Source organism: Panulirus ornatus, chromosome 16, assembly GCF_036320965.1.
Source record: "Panulirus ornatus isolate Po-2019 chromosome 16, ASM3632096v1, whole genome shotgun sequence".
Lineage (NCBI taxonomy): Eukaryota > Metazoa > Arthropoda > Malacostraca > Decapoda > Palinuridae > Panulirus > Panulirus ornatus.
Window position 1 is genome coordinate 42,848,612 of NC_092239.1, and position 20,209 is coordinate 42,868,820.

At 40.1% G+C, this 20,209-nt stretch overlaps 1 protein-coding gene across 18 annotated transcripts in view; it reads right to left on the reverse strand.

Moving 5' to 3' along the window:
• Nucleotides 1–18,171, reverse strand: part of LOC139754268 (nicotinamide riboside kinase 2) — an 88,365-nt gene extending 70,194 nt beyond the window's left edge. For 15 of the 18 annotated variants that reach the window (XR_011713876.1, XR_011713870.1, XR_011713875.1 and 12 more), the window contains exons 1-3: nt 17,707–17,793; nt 16,958–17,082; nt 4,165–4,313 (exon numbers count right to left, since the gene is read on the reverse strand). Coding sequence is in view for 6 of the 18 variants with exons in the window: in XM_071671637.1 (XP_071527738.1) it covers nt 4,165–4,313; nt 16,958–17,012 (204 nt within the window). In the remaining 12 variants the exon portion in view is untranslated. Of the gene's footprint in view, nt 1–3,285; nt 3,424–4,164; nt 4,314–16,957; nt 17,083–17,427; nt 17,671–17,706; nt 17,794–17,978 lie in introns of those variants that run through there. The other 3 variants (XM_071671634.1, XM_071671635.1, XM_071671631.1) reach the window with 3 other exon arrangements.
• Between the last annotated feature and the right edge of the window lie 2,038 nt (nt 18,172–20,209).

A 20,209-nucleotide genomic window follows, 5' to 3' on the forward strand; every position in this document is an offset into this window, starting at 1 on the left:
ACTTAAAGCTCCACTCATAATTCTAGTTCAAGGATGGTGTATGCGCTTATTCCAACATCAAAATAACTGTTGCATGCCTCGAGTACCTTGAATCCCCAAATTTTGATCTTATGTGGCTCAAGGTATGTCTCCCAACAACCAAAGTTCTTCTGTGTTTTGCCTATTGCTTTTCTAATTCTACAAATTCTATGCCTTTCTTCAATTATCTAAACTCCTGCCATGAGACTGGGGCATCTTCTCACTCACAAACTGAGATTCTCTACTTAGGGTATTTCAAAGTTCACCCTACAGAATGGTTGAGTTCCTCCCATAAGGACAGTGAGAAGATTGAAATCTTCATGTTCTCCATTCTCAGTAATCTAGAGCAAATTATCTACAACTCGGCCCATGTTCTTGACTGCTGCGACCACTCTCCTAATATTCTGGATCTGTTTTTCATCTCTAATCCTTCATGCTGTAACTGCACAATATCATCCCAAATTGCTTCATCTAACCACACTAATAAATGTATCTATCTTAATGGCACTTCCCAGTCCAGCAGCCCCTCCTAAACATAACTATTGGCATCTCTACAAAGCTGACTGAACTAACTTATGAAAATGCTTTTTTTGACTTTCCATGGATAAATTACTGTCTCATGTGGTGATGCTTTTGTCTCCACCAGAAACAGCAGAGGTTATTGCTACAGGAATGGAAGCATTTATCCCCTCTTCCTTTGTGACCAACTCTACCTCCAATCCCCAATTCAACTATCCATGTTCTGAGGCCATTCAGGTAAGGGATTAGGCATATCAGGCTTGGGAGAGTTCTCCTTCATCAGACCCCCATTCAGCATTCATCACTGCTAGTAAGTTATCCATGAGGCAATGCACTCCTTTATTCAAAAGAAGTGCAATATCATCTTATCATACACTATTAGGTCTTTCTGGTCTTTAGCTAAGGGCACTATTAACAACTTGTCACTCTACCTTTCCTTCGCTTTTCCATTCTGACGATACCATAGCTGTCTCTCCTGTACACAAAGCAACTCTTTTTGACTTCCATTTCTCCTCTAACTCTATTTTGGATAACTAACATTCTTTCAACCCTGATGCTCCTCTTATCAATCCTATGTCCTTTCCCATAATCTATTTTCAAACAGTCTGAAAGGGCTTCTCTCTCTTGACACAAGCAAAGTTCATGATCCTGATGGCATCCATCCCCATGTACTGACAGAGCATGTCTCTGAACCTGCACCTGTGCTTGCTTGTCTGTTCTATTTCTGCTTAAAACCAAAACTTTCCTTCTCTTGGAAGAATACCTAAGAAAGGTGACCCGTCTGACCCCTCTATCATCCTGTTGCTCTGACACCTACCAGACATCTTGAATCTAACAGTCTTCTCAATCATCAGCTGTATGGCTTCCATTGGTGAGATCCAGTGGTGATATTTTTTCCTATCTTACTAATGTCAGAGCATCATTTCTGAGAGACTTTGGGAATCCTATATTATTGCCATTGACATATCCAAAGCTTTTGACAGGGTTTGGCATTGGGGGCTTATCTCTAAGGTCTCCTCTTCTGGCTTCCGTCCCTCACTTTGCTCCCTTGTATCTAGCTTTCTCTCTAGCCTCTCCAACTTTCTTCATTAATAATGGTGTTTCTCAAGGTTCTGTTTTGCCTCCTACACTTTCTCTCAATCTCATCAAGAATTTCCTTTCTTCCACAAATAACCAAATGCTCTCATATGCTGACAACTCAACAGTGCATTCCTCCAAATCCTTCAATTCTGCTTCTTCTCTCACTCAATCTGCATCTCATCTAAACACATCTTCCTCATTAAACTCAAACTTAGAAAGGATAGTAGCAGGGTAGATGAAATCTAGTTTCAGTTAAATGCCTCCAAGACAAACTTTCTACCCCTCTTTCTGTCGGAAACTACTCACAACTCTCATCTCTCCTTTGACGGTTCTGTAATTTCACCTCTTGACTCAATAAACGTACCTGGTATTACTATAATATTCACTCTTTCTTGGAAACCCCACATTACAGAAACAGTTAAGTCTGCCTCTAAGAAACTGGGTGTCCTGTTTAGGTGTCCACATCTCTTCTGAACAGTTGCATGATTTATACAGAGGATTCATTTGTCCTTGTATGAAGTATTGCTCTTACATCTGGGGTGGTTCTATCTCTGCACCCTTACTTGACAGAGTTGACAAAAGCATTCTGACTTATAAACCCTCCCAAGCTTATTTCAAAACCTAGCCCACTTGCCCTACGCTGCAATATTGGTTCACTTTCTCCCTTCTATAGGTATTACTCTGGTTTTTGCTAAATCACGCAATACTCAGCAAGCTGCTGTATCACAAGATTATCATGAGGCTCTTGGAAACTCAAGGGTGGGCTGTTTTGAAAACTTTATTTCCATATGCCTCAAAGCTTTAATCTCTACTCTGTCATGTCTTTCCCAATAATTATGAACTGGCACAGTTCACAATACAAGTTTTTCACTTCCTTCAAAATTCGTAAATACTTCCCCTTGTCTCTTCTTTTCCCTTTTCATAATTCTCTCTATACTTCAATTAAGTTTTGTGGGGCCTGGATGTGGAATGGGAGCTGTGGTGTCGGTACATTACACATGACAGCTAAAGACTAAGTGTGAACGAATTTGGCCTTTGTTTTCGTTTCCTAGCGCTACCTTATGCGCACGAGGGGGTGGGTGTCATTTCATGTGTGGTGGGCTGGCAGCAGGAATGGATGAAGGCAGCATGTATGAATATTTACATGTGTATATATGTATATGTCTGTGTATGTATATGCATGTATACGTTGAAATGTATAGGTATGTATCTGTGCATGTGTGGGCATTTATGCATATACATGTGTATGTGGGTGGGTTGGGCTATTCTTTCATCTGTTTCCTTGCGCTACCTCCCTAACGCGGGAGACAGCATCAAAGTATAATATATAGATAAATAAGTACTTCAATTAAAGCCCAGCCTGATGTGGACTTTTGTCTCTGACTGGGAAAAAATTGTACACTAAAAGCATACACATGTAAAAAACTGAGAGTCTGTGGAGTGTTCAAACAGCTTTGAGATTCCATAAGAAAACATAAAACATGAACAAAATCCAGACCTCAAACTGGCTTAAGTATCATCCCACTGTGGATGATAAAAAACAACTTGAATATGTCTTTACAGAAAGAAAGGATGAAAAAGGTGGATACTGCCTGAAAAGCTTTCAGCAGCTCAAGGTTCCTTCAAGCTAAATATTGAAAAAATTCATGTCATCACTGAAATGCTTACAAATAATGTAGCAGGATGAAAAACACTATTCTGCTCGTGTCACTATGTAACAGCATCTCAAACACAAGGGAGTATTCTAGTGCACCAAAGAGTGACACCAATACTGAGTTGCGAGTTTTCATATCCATTTCTAATCTACTGTTAAGGGCTTCAGTTATCTATGGTACTTAGATAAGTTATCACTGCAGCTATTCACCGTGTGAGGGACAAGTGAATGACTTATTTCTTGTGATGAATTCCAGTATATTTAACCACTTATAAAATTCTTAGCTTTGCTAATTGTTTAAAGTCATATTCTGCAAAATAATCAGATTTATTCCAGCTTACTATCATTCTAAGGTTGCTGAAGATTGCACAAAGTTTAACTTTTAATAATAAATTATATAATAAAACTTATTTTCACTTTAATGTATCATGGATACATAAACAGTGGTGTAACCAATTTTCAGAAAATCAATTATAACCATGGAATCTTTATAATATATGACAACAAAAATGCAAAATTTAAATTCTGTGACCTAAATTCAAAGAAAAAGTATTACAAACATTAATGGGAAAGAAAATTCTCAACTGTCACGGCCAATTTTTATAATGGCATCAAACAGAGATCTCACACTACAAAGAAAAACTGGCTAATGCAGGAAACAGTGATCAAGCATGAAACAGACATGCTCCTTCAAAAAACAAGAGAAATCAATGATGACACAAATTTTTGCAGGAGGACATAAAGCCAATTCAAGTGATTCATATCCATTTATGTTTCAAGCACAATAAAATACCTATAAACTGATAAGAACACATATATGTAAACAATATGATGTCCATAATGAGCTAAGTTCAAAATAAATAACACAAGAAAAAGCAGTTGCTAATACAAACCTGTTTCTCAATAAATTGTTTCTTTGCTTCTTTTTTCCTCTGCTGGGCTCGTTTCTTTTGCTTAGCTGCTTTCTTGATTCCGTGACGGTTCGTGCTGACATCCACTGACTTGGCACTAGTGTTAGCCTCCTTGTAAGGTTTGCTGCTTTCTAAGAAATAGAAAAACTATTACTAAATAAAAATTACATACTTCTATCATTTTGGATTTAGAAATGTTTCCAATATGAAAATATAGCTGAAAATCCGTGTAATAAATAAAAATTATAGAGAATGATAACAAAACATAGTAATTTCATAGTACAAGCAAGATACAACCTCCTTAAAATATGCCTAGTTGCACTGCCAAAACCCTAAAATAGTTGAACAAAATTTATTTAACATATGAAATATTATGAGAATAAAACACTTGCACATCTACAACATACTGAAATTGGAAGGGTTTACAAAAGCCCAACAACATTTCCTCCAGCAAAACTTTAAATGACAGAGATAAATAAAGATCACAATGCAATAGACTCTTTACTCCACTAGGAAAACTTTCCTACAACAATTCTATGACTTACTTCATATTTTCTAATATACATAAGGAGATCAAGAAACAATCTTGCTAACTTCATCTCTGTAAACATAAATTAGTTTGATTTGGAAGTACTGTACTCTATATCCCTTGGGATAGGGGAGAGACAATACTTACCCTATATTCCTTGTGTGTCATAGAAGGCAACTAAGGGGGGTGGGCTGGAAACCCTCCCCTCCTTGTATTTCAAATCTCTAAAAGGGCAAATGGAAGAAGTCAAGCAGGGAGTGCTCATGAATATGTACATATGTTGTTATGTAAATGTCTGTGTATGTGTGTATGTGTATGTATATGTGAATATGTATGTGTATGTGCATGGATGGGTTTGATTAAGCAATGTAAGGGTAAAAGAGATGTGTAGTAATAAAAAGACTGCAGTTGAGAGAGCAGAAGAGGGTGTGTTGAAATGGTTTGGACACATGGAGAGAATGAGTAAGGAGAGATTGACAAAGAGGATATATAAGTCAGAGGTGGTGGGAACAAGGAGAGACAGGAGACCAAATTGGAGGTGGAAGGGAGGAGTGAAAAAGATTTTGAGCGATCAGGACCTGAACATACAGGAGGGTGAGAGGAGTGCAAGGAATAGAGTGAATGGGAATGATATGATATACCAGGGTTGGCGTGCTGTCAATGGACCAAACCAGGGCATGTGAAGCATCTGGGGTAAACCATGGAGAGGTCTGTGGGACCTGGATATGGAAAGGGAGCTGTGGTTTTGGTGCATTACACATGACAGCTACAGACTGATTGTGAACGAATGGGGCCTTTTTGTCTTTTTCTGATGCTACCTCGCTGGGGGAGGGGGGGTGCTATTTCCTGAGTGGAGGAGTGGCAACAGGAATGGAGGAAGGCAGCATGTATGAATGTGTATATATATATATGTGTATATATCCCAGGGGATAAGGGAGAAAGAATACTTCCCACACATTCCTCACGTGTCATAGAAGGCGACTAAAGGAGATGGGAGCGGGGGACTAGAAACCCTCCCCTCCTTGTACTTTAATTTCTAAATGGGGAAACAGAAGAAGGAGTCACGCAGGGAGTGTTCAGCCTCCTCGAAGGCTCAGGTTGGGATGTCTAAATGTGTGTGGATGTAACCTGTTCATCCTCATCGAAGGCTCAGGTTGGGGTGTCTAAATGTGTGTGGATGTAACCAAGATGAGAAAAAAGGAGAGATAGGTAGTAAGTTTGAGAAAAGGAACCTGGATGTTTCAGCTCTGAGTGAAAAAAAGCTTATGGGTAAAGGGGAAGAGTGGTTTGGGAATGTTTTGGGAGTAAAGTCAGGGGTTAGTGAGAGGACAAGAGCAAGGGAAAAAGTAGCACTACTCCTGAAACAGGAGTGGTGGGAGTATGCGGTACAGTGCAAGGGAAGGAGTGGCAATACTCCTGAAACAGGAGTGGTGGGAGTATGTAATACAGTGTAAGAAAGTAAACTCTACATTGATATGGGTAAAACTGAAAGTGGATGGAGAGAGATGGGTGATTATTGGTGCATATGCACCTGAGCATGAGAAGAAAGATCATATGCTGCAAGTGTTTTGGGAGTAGCTGAGTGAGAGTGTTAGCAGTTTTGATGCACGATACTGGGTTATAGTGATGGGTGATTTGAATGCAAAGGTGAGTAATGTGGCAGTTGAGGGAATAATTGGTGTACATGGGGTGTTCAGTGTTGTAAATGGAATTGGTGAAGAGCTTGTAGATATATATGCTGAAAAAGAACTGGTGATTGGGGATACCTCGTGTAAAAAGAGAGATATATATAAGTATACCTATGTAAGTAGGAGAGATGACCAGAGAGCGTTATTGGATTACGTGTAAATTAATAGGCGCGCGATAGAGAGACTTTTGGATGTTAATGTGCTGAGAGGTGCAACTGGAGGGATGTCTGATCATTATCTTGTGGAGGCGAAGGTGAAGATATGTAGAGGTTTTCAGAAAAGAAGAGAGAATGTTGGGGTGAAGAGAGTGGTGAGAGTAAGTGAGATTGGGAAGGAGACTTGTGTGAGGAAGTACCAGGAGAGACTGAGTACAGAATTGAAAAAGGTGAGAACAAAGGAGGTAAGGGGAGTGGGGGAGGAATAGGATGTATTTAGGGAAGTAGTGATGGCTTGCGCAAAATATGCTTGTGGCATGAGAAGCGTGGGAGGTGGAAATATTAGAAAGGATAGTGAGTGGTGGGATGAAGAAGTAAGATTATCAGTGAAAGAGAAGAGAGAGGTATTTGGACGATTTATGCAGGGAAATAGTGCAAATGACTGGGAGATGTATAAAAGAAAGAGGCAGGAGGTCAAGAGAAAGGTGCAAGAGGTGAAAAAGAGGGCAAATGAGAGTTGGGGTAAGAGAGCATCATTAAATTTTAGGGAGAACAAAAAGATGTTTTGTAAGGAGGTGAATAAAGTGCGTAAGACAAGGGAACAAATGGGAACATCAGTGAAGGGGTCTAATGGGGAGGTAATAACAAGTAGTGGTGATGTGAGAAGGAGATGGAGTGAGTATTTTGAAGGTTTGTTGAATGTGTTTGATGATAGAGGGGCAGATAAAGGGTGTTTTGGTCGAGGTGGTGTGCAAAGTGAGAGGGTTAGGAAGAATGATTCGCTAAACAGGAAAGAGGTAGTAAAAGTTTTGCAGAAGATGAAAGCCGGCAAGGCAGCGAGTTTGGATGGTATTGCAGTGGAATTTATTAGAAAAAGGGGGTGACTGTATTGTTGACTGGTTGGTAAGGTTATCTAATGAATGTATGACTCATGGTGAGGTGCCTGGGGATTGCATAGTGCCACTGTACGAAGGCAAAGGGGATAAAAGTGAGTGCTCAAATTACAGAGATATAAGTTTCTTGAGTATTCCTGGGAAATTATATGGGAGGGCATTGATTGAGAGGGTGAAGGCATGTACAGAGCATCAGATTGGGGAGGAGCAGTGTGGTTTCAGAAGTGGTAGAGGATGTGTCGATCAGGGGTTTGCTTTGAAGAATGTATGTGAGAAATGCTTAGAAAAGCATATGGATTTGTATGTAGCATTTATGGATCTGGAGAAGGTATATGCTAGAGTTGATAGAGATGCTCTGTGGACGTTATTAACAATATATGGTGTGGGAGGCAAGTTGTTAGAAGCAGTGAAAAGTTTTTATCGAGGATGTAAGGCATGTGTACGAGTAAGAAGAGAGGAAAGTGATTGCTTCTCAGTGAATGTTGGTTTGTGGCAGGGGTGTGTGATGTCTCCATGGTTGTTTAATTTGTTTATGGATGGGGTTGTTAGGGAGGTGAATGCAAGAGTTTTGTTAAGAGGGGCAAATATGCAGTCTGTTGTGGATGAGAGAGCTTGGGAAGCTAGTAAGTTGTTGTTCACTGATGATACAGTGCTGGTAGCTGATTTGGGTGAGAAACTGCAAAAGCTGGTGACTTAGTTTGGTAAAATGTGTGAAAGAAGAAAGCTGAGAGTAAATGTGAATAAGAGCAAGGTTATTAGGTACAGTAGGGTTGAGGGACAAGTCAATTGGGAGGTAAGTTTGAATGGTGAAAAACTGGAGGATGTGAAGTGTTTTAGATATCTGGGAGTGGATCTGACAGCGGATAGAACCATGGAAGCAGAAGTGAATCATAGAGTAGGGGAGGGGGCAAAATTTCTGGGAGCGTTGAAAAATGTGTGGAAGTCGAGAACGTTATCTTGGAAAGCAAAAATGGGTATGTTTGAAGGAATAGTGGTTCCAACAATGTTATATCGTTGCGAGGCATGGGCTGTAGATAGAGTTGTGCGCAGGAGGGTGGATGTGCTGGAAATGAGATGTTTGAGGACAATATGTGGTGTGAGGTGGTTTGATCGAGTAAGTAATGAAAGGGTAAGAGAGATGTGTGGTAATAAAAAGAGTATGATTGAGAGAGCAGAAGAGGGTGTTTTGAAATGGTTTGGTCACACGGAGAGAATGAGTGAGGAAAGATTGACAAAGAGGATATATGTGTCAGAGGTGGAGGGAATGAGAAGTGGCAGACCAAATTGGAGGTGGAAAGATGGAGTGAAAAAGATTTTGAGTGATCGGGGCCTGAACATGCAAGAGGGTGAAAGGCGTGCAAGGAATAGAGTGAATTGGAACGATGTGGTATACCGGGGTCGACGTACTGTCAATGGATTGAACCAGGGTATGTGAAGCATCTGGGGTAAACCATGGAAAGTTTTGTGGGGCCTGGATGTGGAAAGGGAGCTGTGGTTTCGGTGCATTATCCATGACAGCTAGAGAGTGAGTGTGAACGAATGTGGCCTTTGTTGTCTTTTCCTAGCACTACCTCGCGCACATGCGGGGGAGGGGGTTGTCATTTCATGTGTGGCAGGGTGGTGACGGGAATGAATAAGGGCAGACAGTATGATTCGTGTACATGTGTATATATGTATATGTCTGTGTGTGTGTATATATTTGTATACGTTAAGATGTATAGGTATGTATATTTGCGTGTGTGGACGTGTATGTATATACATGTGTATGTGGGTGGGTTGGGCCATTATTTTGTCTGTTTCCTTGTGCTACCTCGCCAACGCGGGAGACAGTGACAAAGCAAAATAAATAAATAAATAAATAAATATGTGTTTACGAGTAGTTGGGCCATTCTTCGTCTGTTTCCTTGCACTACCTTGCTGACATGGGAAACAGCAATTAAGTATAATAAATAAAATAAACTAAATGGGTGTTTATGTACATATATGTGCATATAAGTGGATGGGCCATTCTTCATCTGTTTCCTGGCGCTCTCACTGACACGGGAAATGACGATCAATTATAACATAACAAATAAATAAAGGGTAAATAATGAAGAGGATATACTGTAAAAATAAATAATGAAGCAACTCTACCAACTTGTCCTGAGTCTCAAGGTCTCTTTTACTGACTTATCTCTAGCACTCCAAGAGAAGTGACAAAGTGAAATAAATATAAAGATAATGTGTAGTAGTTGTATCCATTTCTATGAAGCTATAATTTTTCAATCAAGATAATTCTTTGCATGTGATATTTAGCACACAGTGATAAAAAGTGGGGGTGTAAGCAAAGAGCTGAAAAACTTATATTGGGGCAACATTAGCATAGATGGCTGGAATGGATCAGTAAATGCTATGGGTCAACATTTGTATGTTCTGTGATGATATTAGCTACATCTTATTCTAAAGTGAGGTTATATGGAGTCTGGGTGGGCTCATACAGACTAGGGGCTAAGTCCTCTGGTTAGGAGTGTGTTAAGGTTAATTGATATGAATTCAAATGACCTGTCAAGGATATCAACTTGTTCCTCAGTTGGCTTCCACTGTTTGACCAGATTCAGGAGGCCCCCTGGAGTTACATAAGGTTCACTGGTTTGTCAGTAAGATACTTCTTTACTTTCCTTTACAAAATATTAGCATATCAATCAACTTTCCTAGAAAAGGAAAACTGTTGAAGTCTTTTGTGTATTGGGATTCCTATAAATGTCTATTCTGATGAGAATAGAGAATTCTTAAATTTCATTATAAATGTTACCTAGTGCAGTAGGAATAATCAAAAGAAAGCTCTTACCCTGATCCATCTTCTGTACTAATACTGTCTTGAGACATTCTTTAATACAAATCATTTTCTTCTTTGAAATACTCTTTCGCATCCCATTGTTTACCTTGTTCCCATTATTCCTCTTTCTTACTAAATTAAGAGTTTTATGACTTTTTGGAGTTGATAAGATATAAACTTAAGCAGCAACTATTTGGAAATGCACAGCCTTAGTGACAGAAACTTTCACAAATTTGAGTAACGTGCTAGAAGATGATGGCTATGATGCGACGAGAGAGCTGTTCCATCATAGTGATAAATATTCCTGCTGAATGAACCTGAAATTCTAAAATCAAGTTGTACATCTGTTTCTCATTATCACACCTCCAGACTATGAGAGCAAGTCTGACTAACGTATTTCATATTTTCCTGGGTAAACCATTCAACAGTAAATGACACTTTCATGAATTTCTTTCTGTAAGGGAAGTCAAGGGAACAGAACTCCCCAAACTGGGTTACATAAGTCAGTTAGACTCAGTGGGCAGGGCAAACAGGCTGGGGTTTAGGTAAGGCTGATTGGTTTGTTTTATGCATACCCATGTTTTCCCTGTACTTCAAACCCCTTCCACTTTTGGTAATCATTCATAGTACTCTCATTTGGTAATCATTTATAGTACTCTCTTTATGCTAATATATTTTCTGGTTAGTATTATGTTTGAGGAAAGGAACCTGGATGTTTTGGCTCTGAGTGAAACGAAGCTCAAGGGTAAAGGGGAAGAGTAGTTTGGGAATGTTTTGGGAGTAAAGTCAGGGGTTAGTGAGAGGACAAGAGCAAGGGAAAAAGTAGCACTACTCCTGAAACAGGAGTGGTGGGAGTATGCGGTACAGTGCAAGAAAGTAAACTCTAGATTGATATGGGTAAAACTGTAAGTGGATGGAGAGAGATGGGTGATTATTGGTACACATGCACCTGGGCATGAGAAGAAAGATCATGAAAGGTAAGTGTTTTGGGAGCAGATGAGTGAGTGTGTTAATAGTTTTGATGCACGAGACCGGGTTATAGTGATGGGTGATTTGAATGCAAAGGTGAGTAATGTGGCAGTTGAGGGAATAATTGGTGTACATGGGGTGTTCAGTTTTGTAAATGGAAATGGTGAAGAGCTTGTAGATTTATAAGCTGAAAAAGGAATGGTGATTGGGAATACCTGGTTTAAAGAGAGAGATATACACAAGTATACATATGTAAGTAGGAGAGATGGCCAGAGTGCGTTATTGAATTACGTGTTAATTGATAGGCACGTGAAGGAGAGACTTGTTAATGTGCTGAGGGGTGCAACTGGAGGGATGTCTGATCATTATCTTGTGGAGGCGAAGGTGAAGATTTGTAGAGGTTTTCAGAAAAGAAGAGAGAATGTTGAGGTGAAGAGAGTGCTGAGAGTAAGTGAGCTTGGGAAGGAGACCTGTGTGAGGAAGTACCAGGAGAGACTGAGTAAAGATTGGAAAAAGGTGAGAACAAGGGACATAAGGGGAGTGGGGGAGGAATGTTATGTATTTGGGGAAGCAGTGATGGCTTGCACAAAATATACTTGTGGCATGAGAAGTGTGGGAGGTGGACAGATTAGAAAGGGTAGTGAGTGGTGGAATGTAGAAGTAAGATTATTAGTGAAAGAGAAGAGAGAGGTATTTGGATGATTTTTGCAGGGAAATAATGCGAATGACTGGGAGATGTATAAAAGAAAGAGGCAGGAGGTCAAGAGAAAGGTGCAAGAGGTGAAAAAGAGGGCAAATGAGAGTTGGGGTGAGAGAGTATCATTAAATTTTAGGGATAATAAAAAGATGTTTTGGAAGGAGGTAAATAAAAAGCGTAAGACAAGGGAACAAATGGGAACATCAGTGAAGTCGGCTAATGGGGAGATGATAACAAGTAGTGGTGATGTGAGAAGGAGATGGAGTGAGTATTTTGAAGGTTTGTTGAATGTGTTTGATAATAGAGTGGCAGATATAGGGTGTTTTGGTCGAGGTGGTGTGCAAAGTAAGAGGTTTAGGGAGAATGATTTGGTAAACAGAGAAGAGGTAGTAAAAGCTTTGCGGAAGATGAAAGCCAACAAGGCAGGGGGTTTGGATAGAATTGCAGAGGAATTTATTAAAAAGGGGGGTGACTGTATTGTTGACTGATTGGTAAGGATATTTAATGTATGCATGACTCATGGTGAGGTACCTGAGGACTGGCAGAAAGCTTGCATAGTGCCATTGTACAAAGACAAAGGGGATAAAAGTGAGTACTCAAATAACAGAGGTATAAGTTTGTTGAGTATTCCTGGGAAATCATATGGGAGGGTATTGATTGAGAGGGTGAAGGCATGAACAGAGCATCAGACTGGGGAAGAGCAGTGTGGTTTCAGAAGTGGTAGAAGATGTGAGGATCAGGTGCTTGCTTTGAAAAATGTATGTGAGAAATATTTAGAAAAGCAAATGGATTTGTATGTAGCATTTATGGATCTGGAGAAGGCATATGATAGAGTTGATAGAGATGCTTTGTGGAAGGTATTAAGAGTATATGGTGTGGGAGGTAAGTTGCTAGAAGCAGGGAAAAGTTTTTATCAAGGATGTAAGGGATGTGTACAAGTAGGAATAGGATGAGAGGTAAGTGACTGGTTCCCAGAGAATGTCATTTGTGGCAAGGGTGCGTGGTGTCTCCATGGTCGTTAAATTTGTTTATGGATGGGGTTGTTAGGGAGGTGAATGCAAGAGTTTTGGAAAGAGGGGGAAGTATGAAGACTGTTGTGGATGAGAGGGCTTGAGAAGTTGTTGTTCACTAATGATACAGTGCTGGTGGCTGATTCGGGTGGGAAACTGCAGAGGTTGGTGATTGAGTTTGGTAAAATGTGTGAAAGAAGAAAGCTGATAGTATATGTGAATAAGAGCAAGGTTATTAGGTACAATAGGGTTGAGGGACAAGTCAATTGGGAGGTAAGTTTGGATGGAGAAAAACTGGAGGAAGTGAGGTCTTTTAGATATCTGGGAGTGGATTTGGCAGTGGATGAAACCATGGAAGCACAAGTGAGTCACAGGATGGGGGAGGGGGTGGAGGTTCTGGGAGCGTTGAAGAATGTATGGAAGTCGAGAGCGTTATCTCGGATAGCAAAAATGGGTATGTTTAAAAGAATGTTAGTTTCAACAATGTTGTATGGTTGCAAGGCATAGGTTATAGATAGGGTTGTGCAGAGGAGGGTGGATGTGTTGGAAGTGAGATGTCTGTGGACAATGTGCAGTGTGAGGTGGTTTGATCGAGTAAGTAATGAAAGGGTAAGAGAGATGTGTGGTAATAAAAAGAGTGTGGTTGAGAGAGCAAAAGAGGGTGTATTGAATTGGTTTGGTCATATGGAGAGAATGAGTGAGGAAAGATTGACTAAGAGGATATATGTGTCAGAGGTGGAGGGAACGAGGAGAAGCGGGAGACCAAATTGGAGGTGGAAGGATGCAGTGAAAAAGATTCTGAGCGATCGGATCCTGAACATACAGGAGGGTGAAAGCGTGCAAGGAATAGAGTGAATTGGAATGACATGGTATACTGGGGTGGACGTGCTGTCAATGGATTGAACCAGGGCATGTAAAGCATCTGAGGTAAACCATGGAAAGTTTTGTGGAGCCTGGATGTGGAAAGAGAGCTGTGGTTTTGGTGCATTGCATTACACATGACAGCCAGAGACTGAGTGTGGTCGAATGTGGCCTTTGTTGTCTTTGCCTAGTGCTAACACGCGGGGGGGAGGGGTGTGTGCTGTTTTTCATGTGTAGCGGAGTGGCAATGGAATGGATGAAGGCAGCATGTATGAATATGTACATGTGTATATATGTATATGACAGTGTATGTATATGTTGAAATGTATAGGTATGTATATGTGCGTGTGTGGGCGTTTATGTATATACATGTGTATGTGGGTGGGTTGGGCCATTCTTTCGTCTGTTTCCTTGTGCTACCTAACTAATGTGGGACATAGCGACTAAGTATAATAAATATATAAATAATATAATATTCATTACATGTATCATTATTTACACCATATCAGGACCATGAGGCATGGTGGCCATGATGACACCCATCAAAGAAAAGGACATGATAACAGCTGTGAGAAACAAAGAACTGGCAGCCTTGGCAATAGCCATTATATAAATAAGACAGAGATAAGTAATGCACATACATGGAAGCTATGTAAACAGCCATTTCCATTGTACTATACTAAAGCATACAAAAAGATTTGTGTTATAGCATTAACCCATTCATGTATTGGTAAGTTGGGCACATCTCATCCTTATGCTAGCAGATGGCGCCTAAAACAAAAAAATCCCCATTTGTAGCATTGATTACACTGATTGCAACGTGAAAAATCTGGTTTCCTATTTCAAGTTTAACAAAACTTTTGCATTACTATGGTTGCTACACATACATGGCTAATCAGTGGGCCAAGTAGATGGTGCCTATGCCGGTTGACCTGTTACTACAAAATGGTCTGGGGAGAGCGAAGTCTGTTAAGGCCTAAACTACATCATCAGTCTGTGAGAGTTAATTGATCCTTTCTAGCACTTCATTTGTTCAGTGTCTACCATACTGATCTTAGTGGTGGGGACTGGCCTGTATAACAGGGTTCAGACTTCTAAACCAAGTAACCCCCATGACCCATATCACTCTGAAGATCAAGGTAGCATCTATTACTTAAATGGCAAAACATATACTTTATATAAGTATACATATGTGAATAGGAATGATTGTCAGTGGACATTATTGGATTACAAACGAACTCATAGGCATTCAAAAGAGAGACAAGAGCGGAAGCTGGTGGAATGTCTGATCATCATCTTGTGGAGGCGAGGCTGAAAGTTTGTAGAGGTTTTTGGGAAGGAGGAAATGCTATGGGTGAGAAGAAAATGAAATTAAGTGAGCTTAGAAAAGACAACTGTGAAAAAATACCATACCAGGGGAGATCTAGTGAAAAATGGAAAAATGTGATGGTAAACAAAGCTTGGGAGTGGATGAGGAACGGGAGGTATCTAAAGAGGCAGTGTTGGCAAGTGTGAGAAGAATGTGGCATGCATAAAGTAGGAGGAGGGCAGGTTAGAAAAGGTGAAAAGTGGGAAAAGGAAGTAATGTTGCTAAATAAAGAGTAAAAGAGAAGTATATGGATAATACTTATGAGTGCAAATACTTGTGAGATGTATAAGAAAAAGCAGCAAGAGGTCAAGAGGGCAAATGAGAGCTGGGGTGAGTGAGTGTCAGCAACCTTCAGGTAGAACAAATGGGAACATCAATGAAAGGGGCAAAAGGGGAAGTGGTAACAGGTAGCGATGAAGTGAGGGGGAGGAGTGGATATTATGAAGGACTGTTGAATGTGTTTGATGACTGGGTGGAAGATTTAGGGTGTTTTGGATTGGGTAGTATGAGAGATGAGAGAAAGATTAAGAATGGTTTGGTGATAAGAGAAGAGGAGGTGTAGACCTTGCATGAGATGAAATGTGGTGAGGTGTATTTCAATTTCTTACAGGGATGACTGTGTTGTTAATTGGTTAGTTAGGATTTTCAATGTATGTATGTATGACCCATGGTGAGGTGTCTCAGGATTGGCATAATGCATGTGCAATGTCACTGTATAAAAGCATGAAGAATGAAGATGTGTTCAGACAATAAAGATATAGGTCTGCTGAGTGTACCTGCTTAAGTTGTATGGGACAGTAATGAGAGAGAGGGTGCAGGCATGTACAGATCAGCAGATTGGGATGGAACAATGTGAAGAGGCAGAGGATGTGTGGATCAGGTGTTTGCTTTAAAGAAAGTGTGTGAGAAATATTAGAGAAGTAGATGGATATGTGGCATTTATGGATCTGAAAAAGCATATGATTGGGCTGATAGAGATACATCATGGAAAATTTTAAGAATATATGGTGTGGGAGGAAAGCTACTAGAATCAATGAGAGGTTTTTATCAATGATGTAAGGCATGTGTACGAGTAGGATCAGAGGAGAGTGAATTGTCTGCGGCAGGGGTGTGTGATGTCACTATGGCTGTTCAATTTGTTTATGGAAGGAAAAAACAGGCAAGTTAAAACTTGTCGATTTTTTTCTTCCATAAACAAATAGTATTCCAAAAAATCTTGTATGGATGCAATGTATGGGGTATTGATGTTGATTTTTGGATGAGGGTGAATGTGTTGGAAACCAAATGTCTGAGGAAAATATGCAGTTTCATCAAGTAGGTCATAAGACAGGAAGAGATGGAATTGGCAACAAAAAGAGTTTGGGTGAGAGAACTGAAGAGGGAGTGCTGAAATAGATTGGACATACGGAGAATGGGTAGACCAAATTGGAGACAGAAGGAACAAGTGAAAAATACTTTGAGTGCTCAAGGAATGAGCATGCAAGAGGGTGAAAGGTGTGCAAGGGATTGAGTGAACTGGAACAATGTGGTATACAGGATTCATTGTGCTGTCAGTGGACCAAACCAATAAAAGTGAAGCAGCAAGGGGAAACCATGGCATGGTCATGGGGCCTGATTGTTGGAAGGGGTTGCAGTTTCTGTGCATTGTGCATGAGAGCTAGAGAATGGATTTGAAAGATTGTGTCTTTATTCATTTGTTCCCAGCCTACCTCACTAATGTGAGAAGAAGCAATCAATAATGAAAAGAAAAAATATATACTTTAATAATGTAAACATTTGACAAACTCACTAGTCAAGTCTTCGTCGAGCAGCTCTTGAGCTCTCTTGACCAGTGCCCAGGACATCTCAGACGACCACCTCACTCTTCACAACAAATATCCACATCCACTGTCATGTGCAACATTTGATCACCCACTACAATAGAAAAAATGAACAAGAACATCAGCTATATACAGGAACAGCAGAGAACATCATTGCTAAGCCAATGAATAAAAAAAAAAAATTACAAAAAATCCATTTAGTGGATGTCATTCTATTTCTGTTTAAAACTGGACAGGTTAAATATGGCTTTCCAGTTTCTGTTAATGTCTCCTAGGAGCAACACCAACTTCTATCGCAACCTCAAAATTTCTTTTATATATATATATATATATATATATTCTCGCACTGTTTGCTATTGTTTAATAAATTCAATGTTTTATATCAATATTTGAAGCAAACACCAATGTGGACCTTTACAATAACAAAAATATAACTAACCTTTTCCCTTATCTTCATACTCTTCATCAATATCGCCTTGTCTAATATCTTATAATTGAAAGAGAATGCTCCAAATCACGATATAGACCTCTAATTCAACTTTACTTAGGAATTGGAATTGAGCGATGCTGATTTCGTCACTCCATTAATAATGGAGTGGCACCCCTAAATCTGTATTATCAGTTATTTATCTACACAGACAGTATCGAGATCATGAATAAACAAATTGGAAACTAAACATCCCCAGATAGGCATATGGTTCGTTCTAAATTAAATTACCTTTTATCGAATAAATTGGAAATGCACCAAAGAAGCTTGCCGGACCCGTGGGTTTGTTGTGGTCGTCAACAGAAATGCCGAGAAGTGTAACAGTTCAGTGGTTACTGTAACCTTTCCCTTTATATCTGAATTATATGATAAGCTCTATGTAATATTCCAGAATTATCATTAATATGTAATGTATTTCTTGAATGTATCTATCTTAGAAAATAAAACTTCTCGAAGAAAAAAAATCATATTTGTAAAAGTTTCAGTTGAACCAATGGCCTCACCTCAGACGTGGTGGCTACGATTCTTGTGAACTAAGAATTACGCCAGCTGTCTGCATATATGAGAGCTCTGACGACGAAACACGTTCCTCAGATAAAGGCATCAATTGACTATACGACTTAAACTGATGTATCTGCCTCTGATCAGTGTTAAATGGCGAAATGCAGGGAGCAACATGAACAATATGCGTTCACGTGTCTGCCTGTCGACCATTATAATTCGCTCCTAGAACTTTCTATGGCGATACAAGAGAGGACAAGAGCAAGGGAAGGAGTAGCAATACTCCTGAAACAGGAGTTGTGGGAGTATGTGATAGAGTGTAAGAAAGTAAATTCTCGATTAATATGGGTAAAACTGAAAGTTGATGGAGAGAGGTGGGTGATTATTGGTGCATATGCACCTGGGCATGAGAAGAAAGATCAAGAGAGGCAAGTGTTTTGGGAGCAGCTGAATGAGTGTGTTAGTGGTTTTGATGCACGAGACCGGGTCATAGTGATGGGTGATTTGAATGCAAAGGTGAGTAATGTGGCAGTTGAGGGAATAATTGGTATACATGGGGTGTTCAGTGTTGTAAATGGAAATGGTGAAGAGCTTGTAGATTTATGTGCTGAAAAGGGACTGATGATTGGGAATACCTGGTTTAAAAAGCGAGATATACACAAGTATACTTATGTAAGTAGGAGAGATGGCCAGAGAGCGTTATTGGATTACGTGTTAATTGACAGGCGTGCGAAAGAGAGACTTTTGGATGTTAATGTGCTGAGAGGTGCAACTGGAGGGATGTCTGATCATTATCTTGTGGAGGCAAAGGTGAAGATTTGTATGGGTTTTCAGAAAAGAAGAGTGAATGTTGGGGTGAAGAGGGTGGTGAGAGTAAGTGAGCTTGAGAAGGAGACCTGTGTGAGGAAGTACCAGGAGAGACTGAGTACAGAATGGAAAAAGGTGAGAACAATGGAAGTAAGGGGAGTAGGGGAGGAATGGGATGTATTTAGGGAATCAGTGATGGATTGCGCAAAAGATGCTTGTGGCATGAGAAGAGTGGGAGGTGGGTTGATTAGAAAGGGTAGTGAGTGGTGGGATGAAGAAGTAAGAGTATTAGTGAAAGAGAAGAGAGAGGCATTTGGACGATTTTTGCAGGGAAAAAATGCAATTGAGTGGGAGGTGTATAAAAGAAAGAGACAGGAGGTCAAGAGAAAGGTGCAAGAGGTGAAAAAAAGGGCAAATGAGAGTTGGGGTGAGAGAGTATCATTAAATTTTAGGGAGAATAAAAAGATGTTCTGGAAGGAGGTAAATAAAGTGCGTAAGACAAGGGAGCAAATGGGAACTTCGGTGAAGGGCGCAAGTGGGGAGGTGATAACAAGTAGTGGTGATGTGAGAAGGAGATGGAGTGAGTATTTTGAAGGTTTGTTGAATGTGTTTGATGATAGAGTGGCAGATATAGGGTGTTTTGGTCGAGGTGGTGTGCAAAGTGAGAGGGTTAGGGAAAATGATTTGGTAAACAGAGAAGAGGTAGTGAAAGCTTTGCGGAAGATGAAAGCTGGCAAGGCAGCAGGTTTGGATGGTATTGCAGTGGAATTTATTAAAAAAGGGGGTGACTGTATTGTTGACTGGTTGGTAAGGTTATTTAATGTATGTATGACTCATGGTGAGGTGCCTGAGGATTGGCGGAATGCGTGCATAGTGCCATTGTACAAAGGCAAAGGGGATAAGAGTGAGTGCTCAAATTACAGAGGTATAAGTTTGTTGAGTATTCCTGGTAAATTATATGGGAGGGTATTGATTGAGAGGGTGAAGGCATGTACAGAGCATCAGATTGGGGAAGAGCAGTGTGGTTTCAGAAGTGGTAGAGGATGTGTGGATCAGGTGTTTGCTTTGAAGAATGTATGTGAGAAATACTTAGAAAAGCAAATGGATTTGTATGTAGCATTTATGGATCTGGAGAAGGCATATGATAGAGTTGATAGAGATGCTCTGTGGAAGGTATTAAGAATATATGGTGTGGGAGGAAAGTTGTTAGAAGCAGTGAAAAGTTTTTATCGAGGATGTAAGGCATGTGTACGTGTAGGAAGAGAGGAAAGTGATTGGTTCTCAGTGAATGTAGGTTTGCGGCAGGGGTGTGTGATGTCTCCATGGTTGTTTAATTTGTTTATGGATGGGGTTGTTAGGGAGGTAAATGCAAGAGTTTTGGAAAGAGGGGCAAGTATGAAGTCTGTTGGGGATGAGAGAGCTTGGG